General features: G+C 32.8%; 1 protein-coding gene across 1 annotated transcript; it reads left to right on the top strand.

Annotated features, from left to right (window-relative positions):
* The first annotated feature begins 18,795 nt into the window (after positions 1-18,795).
* Positions 18,796-22,386, top strand: LOC127078611 (sulfite exporter TauE/SafE family protein 3). Its single transcript, XM_051019051.1, has 13 exons — positions 18,796-18,822; positions 18,879-19,281; positions 19,616-19,738; positions 20,170-20,273; positions 20,501-20,551; positions 20,653-20,680; positions 20,801-20,877; positions 20,964-21,050; positions 21,135-21,185; positions 21,271-21,586; positions 21,669-21,809; positions 22,060-22,176; positions 22,260-22,386. Exons 1-12 carry the CDS (start codon positions 18,796-18,798, stop codon positions 22,116-22,118), a joined length of 1,467 nt encoding a protein of 488 aa, XP_050875008.1. The 3' UTR covers positions 22,119-22,176; positions 22,260-22,386.
* Positions 22,387-23,597: the final 1,211 nt, after the last annotated feature.

The following is a 23,597-nucleotide window of genomic DNA, read 5'->3' on the forward strand; positions in this document are numbered from 1 at the left end:
TCCATTGACTGATGCTGTTTTCACAGGACCAAATAAGTCAATGTGAAGAAGTTCCAGAGGCTTAGAGGTAGAAACAACATTTTTCTTTTTGAAAGACGTTTTTGAAAATTTTCCTTTCTGACATGCCTCACATAGAGCATCTGAAGAAAACTTCAGTTTAGGTAGGCCTCTGACTAACTCGAGTTTATTTAGCTGAGAAAGTTTCCTCATGCTAATGTGGCCCAAACGTCTATGCCATACCCATTGCTCTTCGTGAACAGACATCAGACATTTAACATTTTGTTCTTTTAAATCAGAAAGATTAATTTTATAAATGTTGTTTTTCCTCTTGCCTGTGAAAAGGACAGAGCCATCGTTCTGATTAATGGCTTTACATGTTTTTTGATTAAAGATTACATCATAACCATTATCACTTAATTGACTTATGGATAATAAGTTATGCATTAATCCTTCTACATAAAGGACATCAGATATAGAGGGAAGAGTACCATTACCAATAGTTCCGGAGCCTCTGATCCTTCCTTTCTGATCTCCTCCGAAGCCTACAAATCCAGCGTCTTTAAGTTCCAGACTTTGGAACATAGACTTTCTTCCCGTCATGTGTCGCGAGCATCCAGAGTCCAGGTACCATGACTGGTGTCTGAACTTTGCTGCATAGGATATCTGCAACATAGATAATCTTATCTTTCGGTACCCAGAATCTCTTGGGTCCTTTCAGATTAGTTTTCCCAGAGTTTCTTATAACTTTGGGTTTTCTAGCATTTTTAAATTTGTGTTCTTGTGTGTGTGTGTAATGATATGAAAAGGGAGACTTAAGTTGGTCACTGGTAGAAGTTTTATCTTCCTTAGGATCATACCCAATTCCCTTTTTATTGTTTCGACTTACTCCATAAATCATGGATGCCATAATACTCCTATCTATCCCATTCTTCAGAAATTCTTGAAAGGCTTCTTCGTATTCATAAATTATTTTATTTGAAGTTTGTGGTGCTTGAGACAACGCTTCTTCTAATTCTAAGCTTTTTCTCTTTGCTCCATCTCTTTCTAATGTTAAAGATCTGATTGTATCTTCTCGTGCTAGAATTGTCATCTCAAGTTCACTACATTCTTCAAATTTTGCTTTAAAACAGCCTTTAATGTTTTTAAACTTTTGTTTTAATTTCTGATATGAGCTAAGAGTTTCTGACAAACAAGATTCTAGATCAGATCGAGAAAGTTCAGAAAATACCTCTTCAGATTCTTCATCTGAGCTACTCCCGGATGTGGTAGCCATAAGTGCCACGTTGGCCTGTTCATCAGAGTCAGATTCTGATGATCCAGATTTACTATCATCCCAGGTAGCCATCAGTCCTTTCTTTGTCCTGAAGGTATTTTTCTTGAAGCTTTCTTTTCTAGAGTTGTCTTTCTTTAGCTTGGGGCATTCATTCCTGTAATGACCTGTTTCTTTACATTCATAACAGGTAATATCTTTGTTAGATTTACCTTTTGAAGTTGATTCTGATCGATCCCCTCTGGGTCTTGGTCTTCTGAAGTTGTTGTTCCTCTTTTTCCAGAGTTGCTTAACTCTTCTGGTTAGTAGGGACAATTCTTCTTCATCATCAGAGTCTTCTGGTTCAGAGTCGTCAGCATCTTCAGTTTCTGCCTGGAGAGCTTTGGTTCTGTCAGATTTGCATCTTTCAGGTCTGGACTTTAATGCTACAGACTTGTTCTTTTTCAGAGGCTCATCTTCCTCTAGTTCTATCTCATGGCTTCTGAGAGAACTGACAAGTTCTTCAAGGCTGATATTGTTCAGATCATTTGACAGCTTCAGAGCAGTAACCATAGGTCTCCATTTCTTTGGCAGACTTCTGACTATCTTTTTGACGTGGTCTGCAGTTGTATACCCTTTGTCTAGAACCTTGAGACCTGCAATAAGAGTTTGGAATCTAGAAAACATTGCCTCTATAGCTTCATCATCTTCCATTTTGAAGGCTTCAAATTTCTGGATAAGCGCCAGAGCCTTTGTCTCTTTGACTTGGGAGTTTCCTTCATGTGTCATCTTCAGAGAGTCAAGTATATCTTTGGCTGTTTCTCTGTTGGTGATCTTTTCATATTCGTTGTACGATATGGCATTTAGAAGTATGGTTCTGGCCTTATGGTGATTTTTGAAGACACGTTTCTGATCTTCTGACATCTTATTTCTGGGAACTTCAACTCCATTTTCTAAGACTGGAGGTGTGTATCCATCTGTGACAATGTCCCAGAGGTCAGCATCATAACCCAGAAAGAAACTTTCGATTCTATCTTTCCAGTAGTCAAACTTCTCTCCATCAAAAACAGGAGGCTTAGCGTTGTAACTATCTCTTTCATTTGAGTGGGCCATAGTTTTTCTCGTACTGGATCTCTCTACACTGTTAAGTGTTTGATTAGAAAATCAATAACAGAGCCGGAGCTCTGATACCAATTGAAGGTGAGAAAAACAAGAAAGGGGGGGTTTGAATTGTTTGGAAAAATAAGCGCTTTTTCAAAATGAAAATCACACAAGGATTTTATACTGGTTCGCTTATAACACAAAGCTACTCCAGTCCACCCGGCCGAGGTGATTTCGCCTTCAACAAGGACTTAATCCACTAATCTTGAAAGATTGATTACAAACAACGTCTAAGAGAAAGATCTCTTAGTCCTCTCAAGTATACAGACTACACAGAGTCACTTGAGGAAATAAACAAACAATGAATGAAAGATTTATGTAATCTAGAGTGCTTCTAAGAAAGAAAATATTACAATAGTAAGAACAAGGTGATTCACGTTATAAGCAAAAGCTTCGTGAGGATTTAGAGAGCAAGAATGTTTTCTTGTGCGTTGATGTTTCAGTATAATTTCTGCTTGTATGTGTTGTATCTTACTGAATGTTGATTTGCAGTCCTTTATATATAGAAGTGAGGTAGTAGTTGAAACTGATGAGTAATGAGATGAATTTACGCCATAGCATAAATAGCTTCTGCAGGATAACTTTTTCTCCTTGAAATGACTACTTACCACATATGGTACCTTCTTTATTGAAATTGGAGATTAACGTCTCTTTCTGTTTTAGGAAATCCATTTGCAAATCCTTACTTGACTTTAACGTTACTCTTTCATAATTAGCAATTCCATGATCAGAGTCTTCATGTTTCTGGAGATCTTGGAATCTGCTATCTAGCTTCTGATGTTGATCTTTTGAGTTCTGATGATTCTTCAGATAGTGCCAAGAGCTTCTGAAGTTTGACATACTGTTGTTCAGAATCAGAACTTCTAGAGCGTACTTCTTGTTCAGATGCTTCTGATACTTTGCTGTTATGCTCAGAGTTAGACTTTCTTGAACTTGTTTCCACTTCAGATGCTTCTGATCATTTGAGAATTTGTATCTGATCTGGTTTTGTATCTGATGACATCATCAGATTTCTTCCTTCTTTCTTTAGAATCCTGCACACTTAGAAACTTTACGTTAGGGTGCCATTTTTGGTTTCATCCTTTGTTATCATCAAAATCAAGGAATCTGTTGTAGAACAATTTTTGTTCTTACAGGAAGAAGTTAGAGGTGAAGCAGGCCCAAGCAGACCTCAAAGAACAAGACACATGCCTGCAAGGTTGCAAGAATGTGTGATTACATAAGATGATATGGTCAATGAAGAAGGTGAGCTGGTACATTATGCTTTCTATGCAGATGTCGAACCTGTCAATGCAACTGAGGCATTGAAAGATTTGAAGTGGATGAAAGTAATGGATGAAGAGCTGAAGTCAATCGAAGTCAACAACATTTGGTCATTTGTTGAATTGCTCTAAGACAAGAAGGCAATCTATATGAAGTGGGTATACAAGGTGAAGTTGAATCCCATAGGAGAAGTGACTTGACACAAGGCGAGACTTATGGCGAAAGGATTTCTTTAGAAAGAAGGAATCGACTTCGATGAGGTTTTTGCACCTGTTGTTAGGATCGAAACAATCAGATTGGTTGTTGGTCTAGCAAACATAAACAACTGACAGATATGTTAGATGGATGTCACATGTGCATTCCTTAATGTCCCCTTAGAAGAAGAAGTTTATGTTGCACAACCAGCTGGGTTTGTGAAACAAGGTGAAGAAAGAAAGGTGTACAGGCTGCATAAAGCCCTGTACAAACTTAAACAAACTCCAAGAGCTTGGAACAAGAAGATAGATGGCTTTCTAAGGGAGAAGGAATTTGTGAAGTGCAAATCTGAACATGGAGTATATGTCGGAAGAAGCTAGAATGAATTGCTTATACTATGCTTCTATGTCGATGACCTGTTGATAACAGGTAATTGCAAGAAAGAGATCGAAGACTTCAAAGGTGATCTCAACAAGGAATTCGAAATGTCAGATCTGGGTGACATTTCATATTTCCTTGGCATCGAATTCTACAAGACTGGTAGAGGTTTAATGATGCACCAAAGAAGGTATGCAGGTGAAATACTCAAGAGACTTGAGATGCAAGATTGCAACCCAACTTCGACTCCAGCTGAGCCCAGATTACAACTGTCAAAAGATTCAGATGAAGATGATGTTGACCCAACCCAATATAGAAGACTTATTGGGTCACTTAGATACCTTTGTCACACAAGGCCTGACTTAGCATATAGTATAGGTATGGTGAGTAGATTGATGCAGAAGCCAAAGGTATCACATCTAGCAGCGACGAAGAGGATACTAAGGTATCTGAAAGGAACTCTCGACTATGGAATTCTGTTTCCTGCAGCTGATGAAGGAAAATAATGCAAATTAGTGGGATACACCGACTCAAGTTGGTGTAGTGATGCTGAGGATCGAAAACCCACAACTGGATATGTGTTTATGCTAGATGGTGCACCAGTTGCTTAGAGTTCGAGAAAGGAGCCAGTAGTGGCATTATCGTCATGCAAAGCAGAATACCTAGATGCTTCTCTTTGTGAATGTCAAGCAACATGGATGGTGAATTTGGTCTAAGATATAACAACAAAGAGTCATGGAGCAATTACCATGAAGATCGATAACATGTCAGCTATCAATCTAGTGAAGAATCCGATAGCACATGCTTGAAGCAAGCATATCGAAATGAGGTTCCATTATCTTCGAGAGCAGGTAGCAGATGAGAAGATGAATGTGGAATACTGCAGAACTGAGAATCAGATTGCAGACATCATGACAAAGGGAGTGCAGGTCGAAGTGTTTAGAAGACTAAGAGTTATGATGAATGTAGATAGCTTAGACACAATGAATTAGGCAGTGTGTTGAATTGTAATTCCTTGTATCGAAGCAAGTTGCTCGACAGAAACAAGGAAGTGTCGAAGCACCTAGTATGTTGAGTTGTGTTGATGTGTCGAAGTGTCGAAGCATGTTGCTTCACAGAGGATTTCGACTTAGGCCTATTTTAGTAGTGTTAGCTATTTTTGGTTTTTATAGTTTTGGGTTTTTGCTTGAGGTCCAAGTTAACCTAAATATATTAATAGAGGGAGTAACCCTTATTTTTATAATGAAGTGAATAGAGTATTCACAACATTGTAACTCATAGTATTTTGCAGTTGCAAAGTGAATAAGAAATTTTCCACAGTTTGTGGATAGAGAGAAACTCTGCAGAATTTAATTCTTCTTCTCCTTCATCGTTCTTTACTTTCTTTCTTTCTCCATTATTCTTTTCTTTTATTGTCATTGTGTGGGTGATAATAATCTTGTTCATCAAGATTGATTAAAATTCTCCATAGGTTGTGGTGGATTTCCAATATTTCTGAATTATAAAATGAAATTGAGGATGAGGATGATGAAAAGATAGAGTTTTAAGGTTTTAGAAATACGGGTTGGAACTCAACCTAACCCAACGACTTTTGATTTGGTCAGATATTAGATTTCATCAAATTTGATCCAACCAAATTCACGAACACCCCTAAATATATTTGGTTAGAACTATGCTAATGACAAAATTTTCACTTTTTTTTACCCTTTTAAAATCTCAAAGTCTAAAAAATACAACGGATCCACGTCATTAAAAAATATTTTAAAAAAAAGAAAAACGGTTACGTCAAATATTTTGGTGATTTGAATTAATGAATGATTAAAATAATAATAAAATTTGCATGTGTTAGGAGGACACATTGACGGATCCAGAAAATATATATTGGCGTTGCTAAACATAAAAAACGATAACTAAATTATATTATAAATAATAAATAATATTATTTAATATAATATATTTATAATAAAAATTGTCTCCTAAACACGAGGAATTAATAAATATGAGTGAGAGAGAAATTTGAAAGGTGGTGATAATTTTTCAAAAATCGAAGCGGACATGCCGGTCATTATCGAAAATCGGAGGGGTCATTAGTTTGATTTGAGTGTTGTATCAAGTTAGTCGTTGAATCAGTGAGAATTAGCTAAAATCTATAAAAAAAATGGTGAACTAACGATTTTGAAAAATTAACTAGTTCAATGTTTTTTTAGACAAAACAACAACGTATTGATAATTTGTATAAAACAAATTAAAATATAAACAAATTTTGTTCAAAACTTATTTAAAATAATTTTTCTTCTATGAAATTATATTTAGGCTTAAATAATCTTTTAGTTTATGTAAGTTAGTGAGTTTTTAATTTTGGTCTCTAAATATATTTTTTTTGTCAGAGTCTATATATCTCATATTTGTGTTGGTTTTAGTCCCTAAAAGCAAAATTCGTAGGAAAATCCGTATGAAACCTGCAGATTTTGACTTTAGCGACTAAAACCAACACAAAGAGTGAGATATAGGAACTCAAACCAAAATAAATAAATTATAGAGACCAAAATCAAAAACTTGCTAACTTATAAAGACCAACCGACTATGTTAGCCTTAAATTTATTTGATAGTGTAGTTATTTTGTTATCCAATTTATTTTGCAATTAGACTTTGTTCAAAATTTATTTGAATTTATATTTTGTAATATTTTGTTGTGTGTGATGATTATGTTTAGAATTTGAATTTAAAGAATAAACTTATAAAATTATGATATTTTGAACATTAATAGGTGTTGTGATTTTTTTTAGAGATCAAGTGATCTGATTCGACTGATTTAATAACTATATAGTTTTATTATTGAGATCGGCTTATTCAATTGAATTATCCAATTTAATTTAGTTTGGTCATGAGGTTCAACCAATGAACCAATGCCCCAGTACTCTTATCGATTTGATGATTAGTCTGATTTTTAAAATGTTAAATGATAGAATTTAAAAAAAATAAAAATAATTATTCTAAAAAGTAAAAGAAAGAGAAATAATATATATATATATATATATATAAAAGCAAGAAAAATTGGTGTTGCTTTAGCCATAGCATGCCTTAACATACATCCGCCCCCGGGAACTAAATCTATTTTTTTACATGGGTTTTCTCAATTCTTAATCTTATTTAAAATTAAAAATAAGGATCAAATTATAATTTTTTAAAATTTAAAAGAATTAATTTATAAATTTTAAAAACTATTATAGATCAAGATGCAATTTTTGGAAAAATTTTATAGTCAATTTGTAAAACTCTGAAAAATATAGAGATCAATTTGCAAAATATAAAATAATAATAATATTCAATTTGATATTCACGTTTTATAAAGACGAAAGACATCGTAAATTTTTTAATTTTAGATTTTATTTTAGAATGATTAAAATTAATTTGAATAAAATATTTTATATATTTATATCATTTTAATATTTTTTATTTTTTATTTTTAATTTAAACAATAACTTTTATTCAGATTATTTTAAATTTTCTCAAAAATATTCATTCTCTCCTTAAAGAAATTCAAACAAACTCATCCATATCTCGCAGATCCTGATTCTTCGATTACGTACCTATCAGCAGTAGCAGAAGAATTGATCAAAATCCTTTACCAAGTGAGCTATTGGAATCTTGAGAAAAATAGCCCCAAGAAGTGAGAAATTTAGTATGTTTATTTTAAAATATATTCATTTTATTCAAATAATACTCGGTTCAAATTTAAAATCATTTAAAATTGAAAATAATATTGTGTATTTATTTCAAATAATACATATTTAAAAATCAAATAAATACACTCATTTAAAATAAATATATAATATATTAAAGAGTTAATAGCAATTTTTTCCCATACCATACCAACGATTTTTGTTTTACCCTTGTAAAAACATTATTTCAACTTTGTCATATAAAAATTATCTTCTTTTAAACGTTTAAGTCAATTAACTCATCCAATGTGTCTATGTGGCGTTGTGAGTTACAATTTTTTTTAATTTTTAATTTTTTTCTTAATCCTACGTTGACCAACTAATACCATGTCACTAATTAATGAAATTAAAAAAATATATATAGTTTATATTTTTCATACATCTTCATCTTTATCTAAGAAAAAATTCAGAATTTTAATCGGATGATTACTCATCGATAAACATGGCAATGAGGTGGAGCGGAGACGAGTTTAAGCATTACCAACACCGTCTCCACTCTCCTAAACCAACCTCTCCACCGCCTCTGTCATCAGTCAAGAATAACAAATCGTCCTAATCAGGGAGGAGTTTCCATACCCCACCCCGCACCAACCCACACAAATTATATATATAGGTCGAAGCAGGGGTGAGGTGGATGCAGGGCGGATACTAGTATCCTCCACGCCCGTTCCTATAAAATAAAAATCGATTTTTCCCACACCTGTCCTCGCCTCATTTAAATCGGATTTTCCTATTGAACTCGGGGTATGGACAGCCGAGTCCGGATGGAGGCGGATTTTATTACCATGCCGACTCATTGAAATCTTTCATCTTTTTTATCAAACATCAAAAAAGTTAAAAATGTCAAAATACAAAATAAAATAGCAATAAATTATTTAATTATTTTAAACCCATTCATTCTTTATCATGTAATTGATAAAATTAATGGCCTTAGACATTTTCCTATGAACGTGAACTTTATCCATGAAAATCAATGAACTTATAATTCATGAAACATCCCTTTGCAAAATCTTATGTTATTTATGCATTGAAGCCTCGAATTAAAAACATTGAAAACGAACGATATACTCCCTCCGTCCCATATTATAAGCAAATTTCACCTTTCTAGATTCATTAAATAACTAATGTATCTAATCTATATATAGACTAGATACATTAATTATTTAATGAATCTAAAAAGGTGAAATTTGCTTATAATATGGGACAGAGGGAGTACATTGAATGAGGTATGTGTAAAGAAAGGTGCAGACAAAAAAGAATAATTTTTGTGTATAAAACCCTTAAGAACGTTAATTAGATTTGAATTTCAAAACTTGGAAACAACATTGAAGCATTTCGATGTCAATTCAGTAATCTTTTGTTTATTTTAAAAATTCTAAACTTTTATGAATTATGTATTTAAAATTAAAAAATTCTAGAATTTGATCGTGTGAAAAGAATGAAGATGGTGGATCAAGATGAAAAACACTTATCTCTAATTTGAAGAACCATGATTTTTCTAGGCTTGTATAAAGGTTGGAGATGAAGATACACTATTACAAACAATATATTTTATGACAAAACTTTCAAATCAGCCAATGAAATTCTGAGGTCAAATAACCTAAAATGTGACATTTTTTAAAAGTTTAATCTAATCCCTCGGTTTTGTAAAAAATCGACAGGATGTGTAGCTCAAGGTTTGAGTTTCGATTCCTAGCTCCTCCAAATTTATGTTTTATTTAGAATCAAAATTTTGTCTTTATTTTATAAATTATCTTATCTTCGGTTTTACATAAAACTAACATTAAATGTTGATTGATATTTTATTTAATTAAACTGAATGCAGTTTTTACCTCGGCTATGTTCTCTCGATTTTTCTGAAAACCAAGATGTTAACTCTAAGAAATATTTTACTCACTCAACAAAATGTTTTAAGCATCATTCATTTTTTACGCCCAAGAAAACAAAACATCATTTTCTCCACCTAAAAAACTGAAACACCATTTTCTCCACCTAACAAAATGAAACACCATCTTCTCCAAGGAGGAAGAAAGCTCAAACCTCAAACCAACACTTTTATTTGACTCTCTCATCACGTTTCCGGTATGTAAAACTTTCTCCATGATGTTATTGTTGTTGATGTATTCGTAATAGTTGTTGTTATCGTTGTTGTTTTTGTTGTTGTTGTTGTTGTCATTGTTGTTGTTGTTACTATTATTGTTGTTGTTGTCGTTGCTATTGTTATTGTCATGGTTTTTTAGACTTACGGTATAATGTAGTGTTGTTTTACAGGTATTTGTATTTGTTGTTGTTATTGTTATTGTAGTTTTATTTTGGAATGTTCATTTTTATTTTACTTTCATAATTTCTACATGATTATGGATCGTAGTTGAATGAGAGTCAATAGATTAAGTAAAAAGTACGAGAATTGAGTGATTTAATTTCTTGAACTCGCAAAAAAAATCCTTCATAAGGATAATGAGATATTTTGGTGTCCTTGTAAAATTTACCGAAATACCAAAAAACATCTGATAGATGTTATATTCAAGCATTTATATTGTGATGGAATTACTCAAAATTACATGAAATGGGTATGACACGGTGAAGTGACAAAAAAAGACATATGTCACATAGAGTTGAAGATAATGAATTTATGAATGATACTCTAGAAGAAATGATTCCTGATATTGGAGTAGGTGTTTTTAAGAAAACTCGTGTGGAAGATACTTTGCAAAGAGACCTAGAATAATCGCTATATCCGGGATGCAAATATCTTACAAGATTGTCAATTGTGTTAAGACTATTTAATCTTAAGGCAAGAGGTGGGTGTTTCACTGATTTTCTTGATTTGTTGCAAGTAATGCTTCCAAGAGGTAACATGTTGTCGAACCGTAGTTATGAGCAGTGGCGGAACTGAGGGGGGACGTGGAAGGCCACGGCCACCCCTCAACTTTTTTTTAATTCATATATATATATATATATATATTAAATTACTAAAACATCCTTATTTTAAATTAAAATTAATTTTTATTTTTTCTTTTTCATTCAAAGTTAAGTTAAAATACAGATAAGGTAAAAAGCTCTTACCTTTCCTTTCTTTCTCATATGGGTTTGCTACCGGCACCGGAATCGGAACAAATTAAAGTGATCGACATCTAACAGGTAAAAAAACTTTATTCGTTCTTCTTTTATAAAAAATAACAAATTAAAGTGATTGCTTGATTTGTGTTTTTGAGATTTTTAGGGTTCTTCTTTCTTGATGTGTTAAAATAATCTATATGAGGTTTATTAAGCCAATTCATAACACTGTAATTTACAAATATAGTTATACACTGTAATAAGGTTTATTTAATCATTGTTGCTGCTAATTTCTAATAGTGAAGTTACCGGTATTTGAAAACGGATTAAAGTTGATTAATTAAGTTTATTAATTTTTTTCTCTTTTAATTTTTATGTTCTCTAAATTGATTTTTGGATATGATATGATATTATAGGAAGAGTAAAGATGAATAATAGGAAAATTGATTCTTTTTTCAAAAGGAAAGCATGTGAAATTGAAAGAGAAGAGAGAGATGAAGAAATTATAATCCCGACATCCGAATCTGAAACAGTTCTTGAGAATCCAACAATTGAAGAACATCATGGTTTTGAAAATTCTTTGGAACGCGATCCTAGAAAGCGTCCTCCGATTTGGCAATATCCACCAAATCAAGTGGATGCAATACGAAGAGCTTATCTAAAATGGGGTCCATATCAAATTCATTTAGAAAACTATCCTTTGTCCGGTAACGAGGATCATCCGAGAAGGTTTCAACATACTTGGTTTAGCATATTTCCATCGTGGTTAGAATATTCACCATCTGAAGATGCCGCATATTGCTTACCATGTTACCTTTTTAGCAAAAAACTAAGTGGACGTCCCAGATCACTTGTCTTTATTTATATGGGTTTTAGAAATTGGAAGAAAGTTAGGAATGGAAAACATTGTTCCTTTCTTAAACACATAGGGAAGGATCCTTGCTCACCACATAACAATGCAATGAAAGCTTGTCAAGACTTGTTGAATCAAGATGGTCATATTAGAAATGTTATTCAAGTGCAAAGTTCAAGTCAAAGAATGAATAATCGGTTACGACTCAAGACTTCAATTGACATTGTTCGTTGGTTAACACTACAAGCTTGTGCTTTTAGGGGTCACGACGAAAGTAGCAAATCAAGAAATCAAGGTAACTTTCTTGAGTTATTGAAACTTTTAGCATCCTACAATGATGAATTTGCAAAAGTTGTGTTGGAAAATGCTCCACAAAATTGCAAGTATACTTCACATCAAATTCAAAAAGAGCTCTTGCAAATTCTTTTTAGTAGGGTGAAAAAGAGTATTCGTGAGGAAATTGGTGATTCCAAATTTTGTATCGTTGTTGATGAAGCTCGTGATGATTCAAAAAAGGAACAAATGGCTCTTGTATTAAGATTTGTTGATAAAGTTGGTTTAATACAAGAGAGATTTTTTGATGTGTCACATGTTAAAGACATCACATCTTTAACTCTTAAGGAAGCAATATGTGATATACTTTCTCGACGTAACCTTGATGTTTCTAACATTCGTGGCCAAGGGTATGATGGTGCTAGCAATATGAGAGGAGAATGGAATGGTTTACAAGCCCTCTTTATGAAGGATTGTCCTTATGCATACTATGTTCATTGTTTTGCTCATCGATTGCAACTTGCATTAGTTACATCATCAAGAGAAGTCAAACCTATTCATAAATTTTTTGAGAAGCTGATCTTTGTTGTGAATGTTGTTTGTTATTCTACAAAGCGTCATGATGAGTTACAAGCTGCCCAATTAGAAGAAATTTCTTATTTGTTAGAGATTGATGAGATTGTAACTGGTAAAGGTGCAAATCAAGTTGGTACATTGAAACGAGCTGGAGATACTCGTTAGGGATCACATTACGATTCAATTTCTAGCTTGATAAACCTGTATGAAGCAACTTGTTTAGTTTTAAAAAAGTTGCAAAAGATAGAGGGAGTTATGCTACACGTGGAGATGCCGATAGTTGTTATAATTACTTTAAGACACTTGATTTTACATTTATTTTGCACTTGATGAAAGAAATCATGGGAATAATAGATATGCTTTGTCAAGCCTTACAAAAAAAAATCAAGATGTAGTTAATGCTATGAACTTGGTTCGTTCAACAAAACATCTTATTCAAGGTTTGAGAGAAAATGGTTGGGATATATTGTTTACTAAAGTGGTATCTTTTTGTGAAAAGCATGGTATTGAGATTCCTGATCTTAATGATGTTCATTCAACAACAAGAATTGGACGCTCCCGTCTTGAAGAGAATCAAGTCACAATTCAACATTACTTTAAAGTTGAAATATTTTTCACTACCATTGACAAACAGTTACAAGAGTTGAATAGCAGATTCAGTGGGCAGGCAATGTATTTGTTAACTCTTTCTTGTTCTTTATCTCCTAAGGATGGATATAAAGCTTTTAGCATTGATACTATTTGTTCTTTAGTTGAAAAATATTATCATATGGATTTTAGTGATCAAGAGAAGAATAATTTGCAATTTCAACTCCAACATTTTCTATTTGTTGCTTGTCAAGCATCAAACTTGAATAATTTATCAACTATTCAAGAACTATGTTCATGTTTGGTTGCATCTGGACAGGCTGAAACTTACTTCTTGATTGATAGACTACTTCGTCTTATCATGACTCTTCCCGTTTCTACGGCCACAACTGAGAGGTCTTTTTCAGCAATGAAAATTATTAAGACTAAGTTGAGAAACAAGATGGATGATGGGTTTCTTGGAGATAGCATGACAGTATATATTGAAAGGGAGATTAGTGCAAGCATTAGTTCGGAGTTAATTATTGACGATTTCAGGTCACTCGAAACGCGTAAAGCATTACTTTAAGGTAGTTTTAAGTCATGTAATTTAAATTTTTAGTAATTAACTTTGTATTTATTTTAACTTTAATATTTTATTTAAAATACTATTTACATTTTATTTATAATCTTTATTTTACGTTAGCGGCCATCCCAAATTTTTTTATCTGGCTCCGCCACTGATTATTAGAGTAAAAATATATTGTGTCAAGTGGGTTTGGACTATGTCAAAATACATGCATGTCGTAATGATTGCATATTATATAGAAAATAGTATGAAAACTTTAAGGAGTGTCCGAGGTGTGGGGAGTCACGCTACAAGAAGAAGGACAATGGTGTTGAAGATGATGATGGTATAACTAGAAAAGGGTGTTCCTTCCAAGGTGATGTGGTACCTACCAATAATTTAAAAGTTCAAATGACACTTTTCTAATGTAAATTACACAAAGAATACTAGATGACATGCATATGAAATATTATGTGATGGAAAAATTCGCCATGTAGCTGATTCATTGCGATGGAAGAAAATCGATTCGTTGTTTTTAGATTTTTTTCTTGAGCCAAGGAAACTTAGGCTTTGACTTACCGCCATCGAAATGAACCCGTTTAGTGTGTGTGCGGGTTTGCCTTAGTACGTCAAGACTTACTATTGACCTTTTACAATTTAACTAATCACTCTAAGACGCTAAGCGGAGGATTAAACGAGCGTTCACATTTTCTCTCTTTCAAACTCTAAGATCATCTACTTGATTCAACAACTTCTTTAGCACTTCAATTGGATTCTTAAAACGCATGACTATGTGAGTTGAGATATCTTTTTAATCAGGTGTCATCATCAGAAACTTTACTTAATAGTTAAATTCAACCCCCTGTCACAAGGAACTCTCAACATCCAGAAATAACATCTCGTATTAAAAATTACTATTGTCGTTATCAAAATCAAGACATCTAATCATTTTTTTAAGAGCCGTGCATTGCTCAAATAAGACATTTTTTATGAGACGAGAGGAATATATATCTATATATCTATATATATATATATATAATATATATATATATATATATATATATATATTATATTATATATATATATATATATATATATATATATATATATATATATATATATCAACATAATTAAATTATTAATTTTGATTTTTAATATAATGTTAACTATTATTTTTTCTTTGTATTTATTATATATCAGCTAATCTAAGATAGAGAGAGTAATAGACTTTCTAACTAACTATGTACTTACCCCGTGCAAATCTAAGCCTTAGATTTTTCTGTTTTATACTTTTTGGACCCTTGAGAGCTGGGTGTTGTTGTTAAACAATCACATTTAAATGATTTATATACAGCTAGCATATATAGCAGACATATACACATGCTTATTAAGTATTGTCGAATTAATTAATAAATAATCTTGCCAATGAATGTAACAGAATTATGATAATAGGAGAATGTTTAATTTTTTTTTTGGCGTTTTGCGCTGCCTTTTGCACTTGAACTTGACAAGGATCACCAAGTCCTGGTTTCTGCACCCACCCGTGAACCATCCTTGGACTGTGTCCCCACACAGATCCTCGGTATCCATACATAGACCCTACGTGCTCTTCTTATATTGAAGTTGTAAAAGGATTAGCCCAAATAGCATTTCTATTATTTACTTACTAATGATGAATTTTGGTGTTGCCAAAGGTTGAGATGATTTTTGGTGCCATTAATGATCATAAATATGGTTGCACATAAAAATATTAAAGTATAAAGAGTATAAGATAAATGACATTAAAGTAAAGTTAATGTATTAATATGTTAGTAAGTTGGGTTAGTGATCAAGTATAAAAAGGTAATTGGTCATTTTTGGGAGAATACTCAACTATTGATCCATAAATCTGAAAATATGGACATCTATATCACCTATGAGAAGGATTTCAATTTGGATAAAATCAACAAGCATGTCACTAGCTCTCATAGGTGAAAAGGAAACAATATTTTTCACACAATACCATGAGGAGTAGGAGACTTACAATCTCACTTATGAAAATGATTTATTTTCTAGACAAATTTAGCTAAACAGTCGTAATTAGACTTATGTGAAAGTCACAACTATCTGAGACTGGTCAATAGTAATATTTATGTTAATACATGCTAGAGAAATGATATGTAAATCATTCTTCTAAAGTTATGTTACACAAAAAGAAAAGAGAGTGGATCAAGCACGGAGATTAGGAGAGTGGTCCATTACATCAATCCATACTTCAAGATACTTAGGACAAACTTATGCATCAATCTAAAATACCTTTAATGATCCATGATCAATTAGGAGGTAGATTTGAAATTATGGAAGTTCATCAAACACCAATTCACACATCATGAACAAGATGAATACAAATCATCCAATTGATCAAGAGGAAAATAAAGAGATGAAGAAGAAGAAGAGAAACCAAACCCAAATTGGATCAAACGGTTGATCAAGTCATCATCAAAATCAATCATCCATTTTGGTGGATTAGGCTTTTCACCCCATCAACATCCAAGATCCATTGAGTTCGATGAGACCTGTGATCAAAACAATCATTATCCAAGACCAACATAAGTCAACAAAGATCAAACAAACATAAAATGCAAGAAAATAAAATAAAATGCAATAAAAATATTTTTTAAATGAATTTTAAAAGGAAAATAAAAGAGAAAATCCATAAAGCCCTTAAAAAAACCAAATAAGTGGTCAAGAAAATTATGGAAGGTTGGAAATAAAATAAGAAGCATAAAATAATTTTTTCAGAATTTTAAAATGCATAAAAGTATTTTTAAACCAATCAAAACAAATGAAAAAAGAGAAAATCCATGAAAAATAGAAAATCAAGAAAATAAAATATGAAAAAACAAAAAACAGATGAAGAAAAATAAAAGAGAATTTTAAAAATTATTTTGCTATTTTTTGGATAAAAGATGAATTTTCTATGAATTTTAAAAGAAAATGCAATTTAAAATAGAAAAAGAAAAAGAAATAAAATTAGAAAAAATGTTGGATGTTGGATCTGGCCTCATTAATTGACGTGGTAGATCCAACAACTATCATCTAGGACGCACGATGCAAATTAGCCAAAATAAAACACGGGATTACATTCAAAATGGACCAATCAGAACATTTCAAATTGCCAACATATATGGTCAAACTCAAATGACCTGAAACACTCCGGTCATCTTCCCCGATGATCCATCACTTGAGTTTCATCGTTTGATAAAATCAGAACACAAGACTACCACCAATGCGATCACCTCCTCATCACGAATTCAACCTCATGTTCAAAATTCATTTATCTAAATTGAGCATGGAAAATTTCAGAGAAATTTCAGAAACAAGCAAACCACGAACAATAAAATAAAATTATGAACACGATCAATCAACATCAGATAAGTTAGGGGAAAGCATCAGAGAGTGAAGGATTACATTGTGGTAATTTGTTTGAGTTCAAATGATGCTCAGAACTACCTTGTCCAAATGGTGATCAGAAGTTGATGAAGTTTGATATGGTTAGAGCACTTCAAGAGGCCTTAGAGCTTGGGAATTGTTGCAAAAGTTTCAGAGAAGATCGAAGGTGATAATAGAATCAAGAAATTGGATTGAAATAAGCTGGAAATCAAAACACGATAGCTCAATTTTCTGGAAAAATTTCAGAGTGAAGCAGGGGTTTCTTGCAAAAAGTGCCCGAAAATTAAAATGACTCCACCACAATGATCAGTGTGAAATAAACTTCTCAGAAATATACATGTTTTTGTCAAATTTTGAAATAAAAAATGGCCGATTAAAATGCTTAGGCAGATCAAAATGTGATTGAAAAAATAGTCGAAAAATAAATCAAACACACCAGGTTAAAATACGCGAAACATAGATTAATAAAATTGATGTCTGCAAGCTCGATTTAGAAACTTTTCGCCCGTTGATTTGTCGCATATTTAAAAATTGATTCAACCAATTTTCCTGTAGATTCGATATTTGATTTCGACTAACATTCTAGGCAATATGCGGTATGGAATGCATATGATGAGATGCAAAGATGAAAATGTTATGGTGAATGTATTGATTCGGCGATTCAATGTCAAAATTGGGGTGTGACACATCTGTTCTTAGTCTTATAATCCTACATACTTGAATAGATGTTAGAATATTCAATTGTTCTTTAAATACATTGTTATCATCAAAATCCAAAGGATATGTTATTAACCAGTTTTATTCCAACAGTGAGGAGATCGTATCACTCATTACATGTATGTGTTATGTATGGACAAGATAGCTCATCTAATCATGTAGGTTGTTAATTATGGGAAGTTAAACACTTTTCGTATGAGGATACATGGTCTAACATTTTATCATTTGATGTTTACGAATGAGCTATTGATTTTTGTAGAAGAGACAATGAAGCAGATGAAATGTTTCATGGCATCCTTTCAGGTTTTTTTGCAATATATCTGGTCAAGAGGTTAGTAAAGAGAAAACTAGTGTGTTTTCCTCGAAGAACGTTACAAGAAGTATATAAATAATTTAACTTAGTTATCAAGTTTTTGTGCACACTACGCCAAAAATGACTTTTAACAGCGCATCTTAGACAGCGCTTTTAAAAGAAAGCGCTGTCTAAGGTTAAAATTAAAATAAAACACGGAAAATGTTCCAAAAAAATAATGAAAGCGCTGTCTAAGGGGGGGTCTTAGACAGCGCTTTCTAAAAGCGCTGTCTAAGACCCCCCCTTAGACAGCGCTTTTAGAAAGCGCTTTTAAATATATACCTTAGTCAGCGCTTTTGATAAAGCGCTGTCTAAAGTCTTTAAATTAAAAAAAAATTAAAACCAAAAGCGCTGTCTAAGGGGGGTTTAGAAAGCGCTTTTGGAAACTCATAATCACAGAACACATAATCACAGAACTTCTCGAAGACACCAATGGCGGTCTCGTCATTCTCTCTTCAGGTCTCTCTCTATCGAAACTCATTTCATCTCTTCTCCTTCTTCACTCCACTTCTCAGGGAACACTTCTCATTCTATCTCCTTCCTCCGCCACTCTCAAATCCAAAATCAATTTCCATCTCAAAACCCTAAACCCCCAATTCTACCAAGTCCCCGTCGAAATCACCGCCGACCTCCCCGTTAACCACCGCCACTCCCTCTACTCTTCCGGCTCCGTCTGTTTCATTACCCCTAGAATCCTCATCGTTGATCTTCTCACTAATAAACTACCTGCCTCAATTATCTCCGGACTCATCATCCTCAACGCTCATTCCGTTTCGAAGACTTCCACTGAAGCTTTTATTGTTAGGATTTTTCGTTCTCTCAATCGAAGTGCGTTTGTTCGTGTTTTCTCCGATAGGCCACAAGCGATGGTTTCGGGTTTTGCGAAGGCGGAGAGAACTATGAAGTGTTTGCATATTCGTAAGCTGCATCTTTGGCCGAGATTTCAGGTTTATGTTTCGCATATGGTTTCTTCTGGGTCCTCCTTATATGATTTTGATCTTTTCTGTCCAGCTTTTGTTCCTCATATTTTGAATTAACTAGAACTTAGAAGTTTGAATTTTGAAGTATAACTGAAATTGCTGAATATTTTTGTTATCTAAAGAGAACAATGGGAGTATGGAATGTAGAAGTGTAGCCTAAGATGCAGCTTTGTAGATAGAACTAGTGAAGCACAAAAAGTACCATATAACAATGTTATCCAAGTTTTTTATTTTGATAATTGATCTATTTGACATGTGAAATTGTATTGTAGGTGGTGAATCAACAGCCGATAATTGCCAAATACTTCAATCAAGAGTTAATAGATTGAAATCAGACAAATATCAGATTGATTCGGACAAGTTGAAAGGCTACTCTTGTGATATTAATTTTACTGGTAAGCAAGCATGGCCCTTTATCTGTCTTTTTTTTAACATTGAACATGTCCTTTAACCTATTGTATGCATTTTACCAATAAAGAGTTCTTTATTGTATGCTATTAGAGGAGAACCAAATGTTAGTAGTATTTTGTAGCGCCTTCTTTTGCTCCCATTTTCTGTGTGTGTGTTAAGTGAGGGGTTATTCCTGTAATTTGTTTTTCTTGGCTTTATGTGCTGCATATGAATATGGCCATGGATGGATGTTATGTTTTGACTTTTGACATGGAATGCTATATTGAAAGCCAGTGCTTCATTTTGGCTGATATTGATTTGTGAGTTCTATATATTCCACACAACTACTTTTAGCCATCTTGTTCTTTTAGGAAAATGTTTGATGCTAAATTTTTTACAATTAGAGAGAAACCTAATAATTTTCATCAATGAACAGACAAGGAGCTTGATATAATTGACATGGCTGTTTATGGTGATGTAATCCGGCCAGGAAACCAGTGTAGATGCAGAACTGTTGATGAAATGCTTGGAAAATTTAAGGCAAAAGCAAAAGACAACACAGATGCGTGCAAGTTGCCATAGCAGAGAATGAATCTTAGCTATAATAAACAAATTTTCAAGACGACTTGCATTAGTAACAGAAGATGAATCTTTTACCTTACTCTCTTTTCTTATTTTTCAGAGAAAACATTACAATTCTTACTTTCCTTCAGTGAAAACATAAGTTGTAAATTTTAGACAAAAGCACCCACTAGATTGTTGGGTAGTGCATCAGCAAGGGTCTATCCACATGGAAAAAAGAAACCATAGTGAAAGAGGTTCATAAATATTGCATATTTTAATACTTTTAAGTGATTTTCATGTGCAACATGAAGAATAATCTCTAACTTTTTTCCTTCAATCTTTTGGAATCACACAGGAGTTTGTGAAGCATTTAGAGTCCACTGGTGAGAGATTAGGTTAATTGGATTTGAATTAAACCACTCCACATGGTGTCACAAGAGACAAAATCAGTAGATATCTGAAAATCAATTATTTATATGAAAATGACTTATTTTCTTTTTCAGCCACTAGCAATGAAGATGTTGAATACAAGTATCTTCCTAGTTGTCCAGATGATGAGCCTCAGAAGAAAATTAATCAAGTAAGCTTATTTTAATAGCTTTTGTCTTTATGTAATATAGCAACTTGTTGATTAATTGTAATAGATAAATTCAATTATGTATGTAGGGTACCATTCTTAGCAACATTCAATGGAAGAAATTTGGACTTCTTTGTTTTGTTTGGATTGCAGTTCTTCTCTTGCAGATTGCCAAGGTAATTTTCTAATCTAGATTTTCGACCATCGAAATAGAAATACTACTACGGATTCATGATTAATAAAAGCTAAATTTGTAACAGAATTATACAGCTACATGTTCAATCAAATACTGGTTACTAACTTTGTTACAGGTGAGATTTTTAACTCAAATATTGAAATTTTCGAATTGACAATTAGTTACAAAATTTTAGGCTTTAAATTTTGTTGTTTTTATAGACACCAGTTACTGTTGGGGTTTCAATGTACCAAGCAATAGGCCTATATCAAGGGAAGAAGATTACAGTTTCTAAGAAAGATCATGGCACACATTGGCCTTTGCATCTTCTGATTGTATCACTTTCATGTGCTTTGCTAGCTGGAATATTGGGTGGACTTCTTGGTGTAGGTAGTGGATTTGTCATGGGTCCTTTGTTTATCGAATTCGGAATCGCGCCTCAGGTAGCAAGTGCCACGGCCACATTAGGAATGACATTCACAGCATCTATATCGGTTGCGCAATATTTTCTCTTGAATCGATTTCCGGTTCCTTATGGTAAAATTGAATGTCATGTTTCATAAGTCATCATAAAATTCAACTAGTTATACTAATATGTATCTTTCGTGGTGATTTGCAGCTCTGTATCTTACCATTGTGGCTACAATTGCAGCATACATAGGACAGAAAATAATTGACAGGCTTGTCAATATCTTTCAAAGAGCTTCTTTGATTATCTTTGTCTTATCCTTCACAATTCTTGTTAGTGCAATTGCACTAGGTGAGTACTTATTATCTCTATCTTGAATTAGTTTCTATATTTTAAAGTTTGATTTTACTGTGTTGAAGTTCTTTTGCTGTTTGTTCTTTCATTGCATTTGTATTCTATTTGATGTATCTTTAATGGTGCTTGCTGCTTATCAAGGTTTTAAACCACAGTCATTGTAATAGCTGCTTTGCAATTCTCCACAATGTGGAAATTTTAAGCTATTTTTTAACTTGTTTTAATAAGTTTGGTTGATTAATCACAGGTATAGGCAGTATGGCTTGTGGGAAAGGTATGCAGAGTTATATCCAAATGAAGATTTGATTTATACTGTTGGTGTTAGTGACTACACAAAAGATTGGTTCTATGCACAGGTTACAAGGTACACTTAAAAATAATAAGTTTAAAGATCGGTTCTATTTTTTATTCACATAGATTAATTGTTATTATGTATATGAAATACAGAAAGAAAAATGAAGATATTTATGAAGGAACTACATGGCAAATAAAGTTTAACCTAGATGACGTGGAAAAAGATGAAATATATAAATTGCGATTGGCTCTTGCAAGTGCAAATGTCTCTGAATTACAGGTAAGGAACATGATGATAAAACACATTCAATTATTTTTACAATATAATCATGAACTTATAAAATACCTATATTTTATATTATCATGGCTCATTCAAATATTTTTGGTTTCGAATTTAAAGGTTCGAGTGAACAGTGTTAAACAAGATCCTCCAATATTTAGTACTGGAGTTATTGGAAAAGATTATGCAATAGGGAGACATGGCATTCATGGACTTTATTGGCTATTCAACATTGATGTACCAAGTCTTTTGCTATTCAATGGAGATAATACTATTTTTCTAACACAAACTATGGCTTTTGGTCCTTTGGCACGCTTTCAGGGAATAATGTATGACTATATTCGTTTAGAAGGTCCTGATTCTTGTTCTTCATATTAAAAGAAAACTAAGGTTTTAGTTGTATTCTGTGTGAAAAATAAGTTATTATGGTATGATATTTTTAATTGTCTGTGTTAAATTATGAATATTTTAAATTTTTAAAAGTATGGTCCAACAATTAATAGTTTATACATTAGTAAAAAAAAAGATGATGTGGGTGTTATTTTGAGCCTATTTGGATTTTCTAAAGCTTATTTGTTTATATTAATACTTATGAGATTATATATAGTAGTTTATAAAGTGTAGTTCTGGTGAAAATAGTTTGACATTTTATATTATGGAAATAATTTACACTTAAATATTTATATGATAAACAGTAAGGATTTCTTTGATTTGATTTTGTAAAATTATTTTTTAGTTTTTACAATTTCAAAATTATAAAATTTGTTTGATAGTTTAGTTTTACAAAATTATTTTTTATTTATAGGTTTTAAAAACTAAAGAGGGGGGCTTAGACAGCGCTTTTTGAAAAGCGCTGTCTAAGGTATACCTAAAAAAATTAAAATAGGAGGGTCTTAGAAAGCGCTTTTGGCCAAAGCGCTGTCTAAGGGGGTGGGGCTTAGACAGCGCTTTTGAAAAGCGCTGTCTAAGGTATACCTAAAAAATTTAAAATAAGAGGGTCTTATAAAGCGCTTTTGGCCAAAGCGCTGTCTAAGGGGGGGCTTAGACAGCGCTTTTAAGATTTAAAAAAGCGCTGTCTAAACCTTTAGCAGCGGAGGTGTAGACAGCGCTTTAAAGCGCTGTCTAAGGCTAAAAAAAGCGCTGTCTAAGGTCTTGTTTGTTGTAGTGGCAATAACTCATCTTCGGAAGTACCTTGGTGTGCCTCTTAGTGG

This window comes from Lathyrus oleraceus, chromosome 5 (genome assembly GCF_024323335.1).
Source record: "Lathyrus oleraceus cultivar Zhongwan6 chromosome 5, CAAS_Psat_ZW6_1.0, whole genome shotgun sequence".
NCBI classification, from domain to species: Eukaryota; Viridiplantae; Streptophyta; class Magnoliopsida; order Fabales; family Fabaceae; genus Lathyrus; species Lathyrus oleraceus.

Excerpts from the sequence above, each read along its gene's own strand:
- LOC127078611 (XM_051019051.1), top strand. The coding sequence starts at position 18,796 with ATGGCGGTCTCGTCATTCTCTCTTCAG. Across the intron at positions 18,823-18,878 it reads TCTCGTCATTCTCTCTTCAG|GGAACACTTCTCATTCTATC; the intron begins GTCTCTCTCTAT and ends TCCACTTCTCAG. Across the intron at positions 19,739-20,169 it reads TTGTGATATTAATTTTACTG|ACAAGGAGCTTGATATAATT; the intron begins GTAAGCAAGCAT and ends ATCAATGAACAG.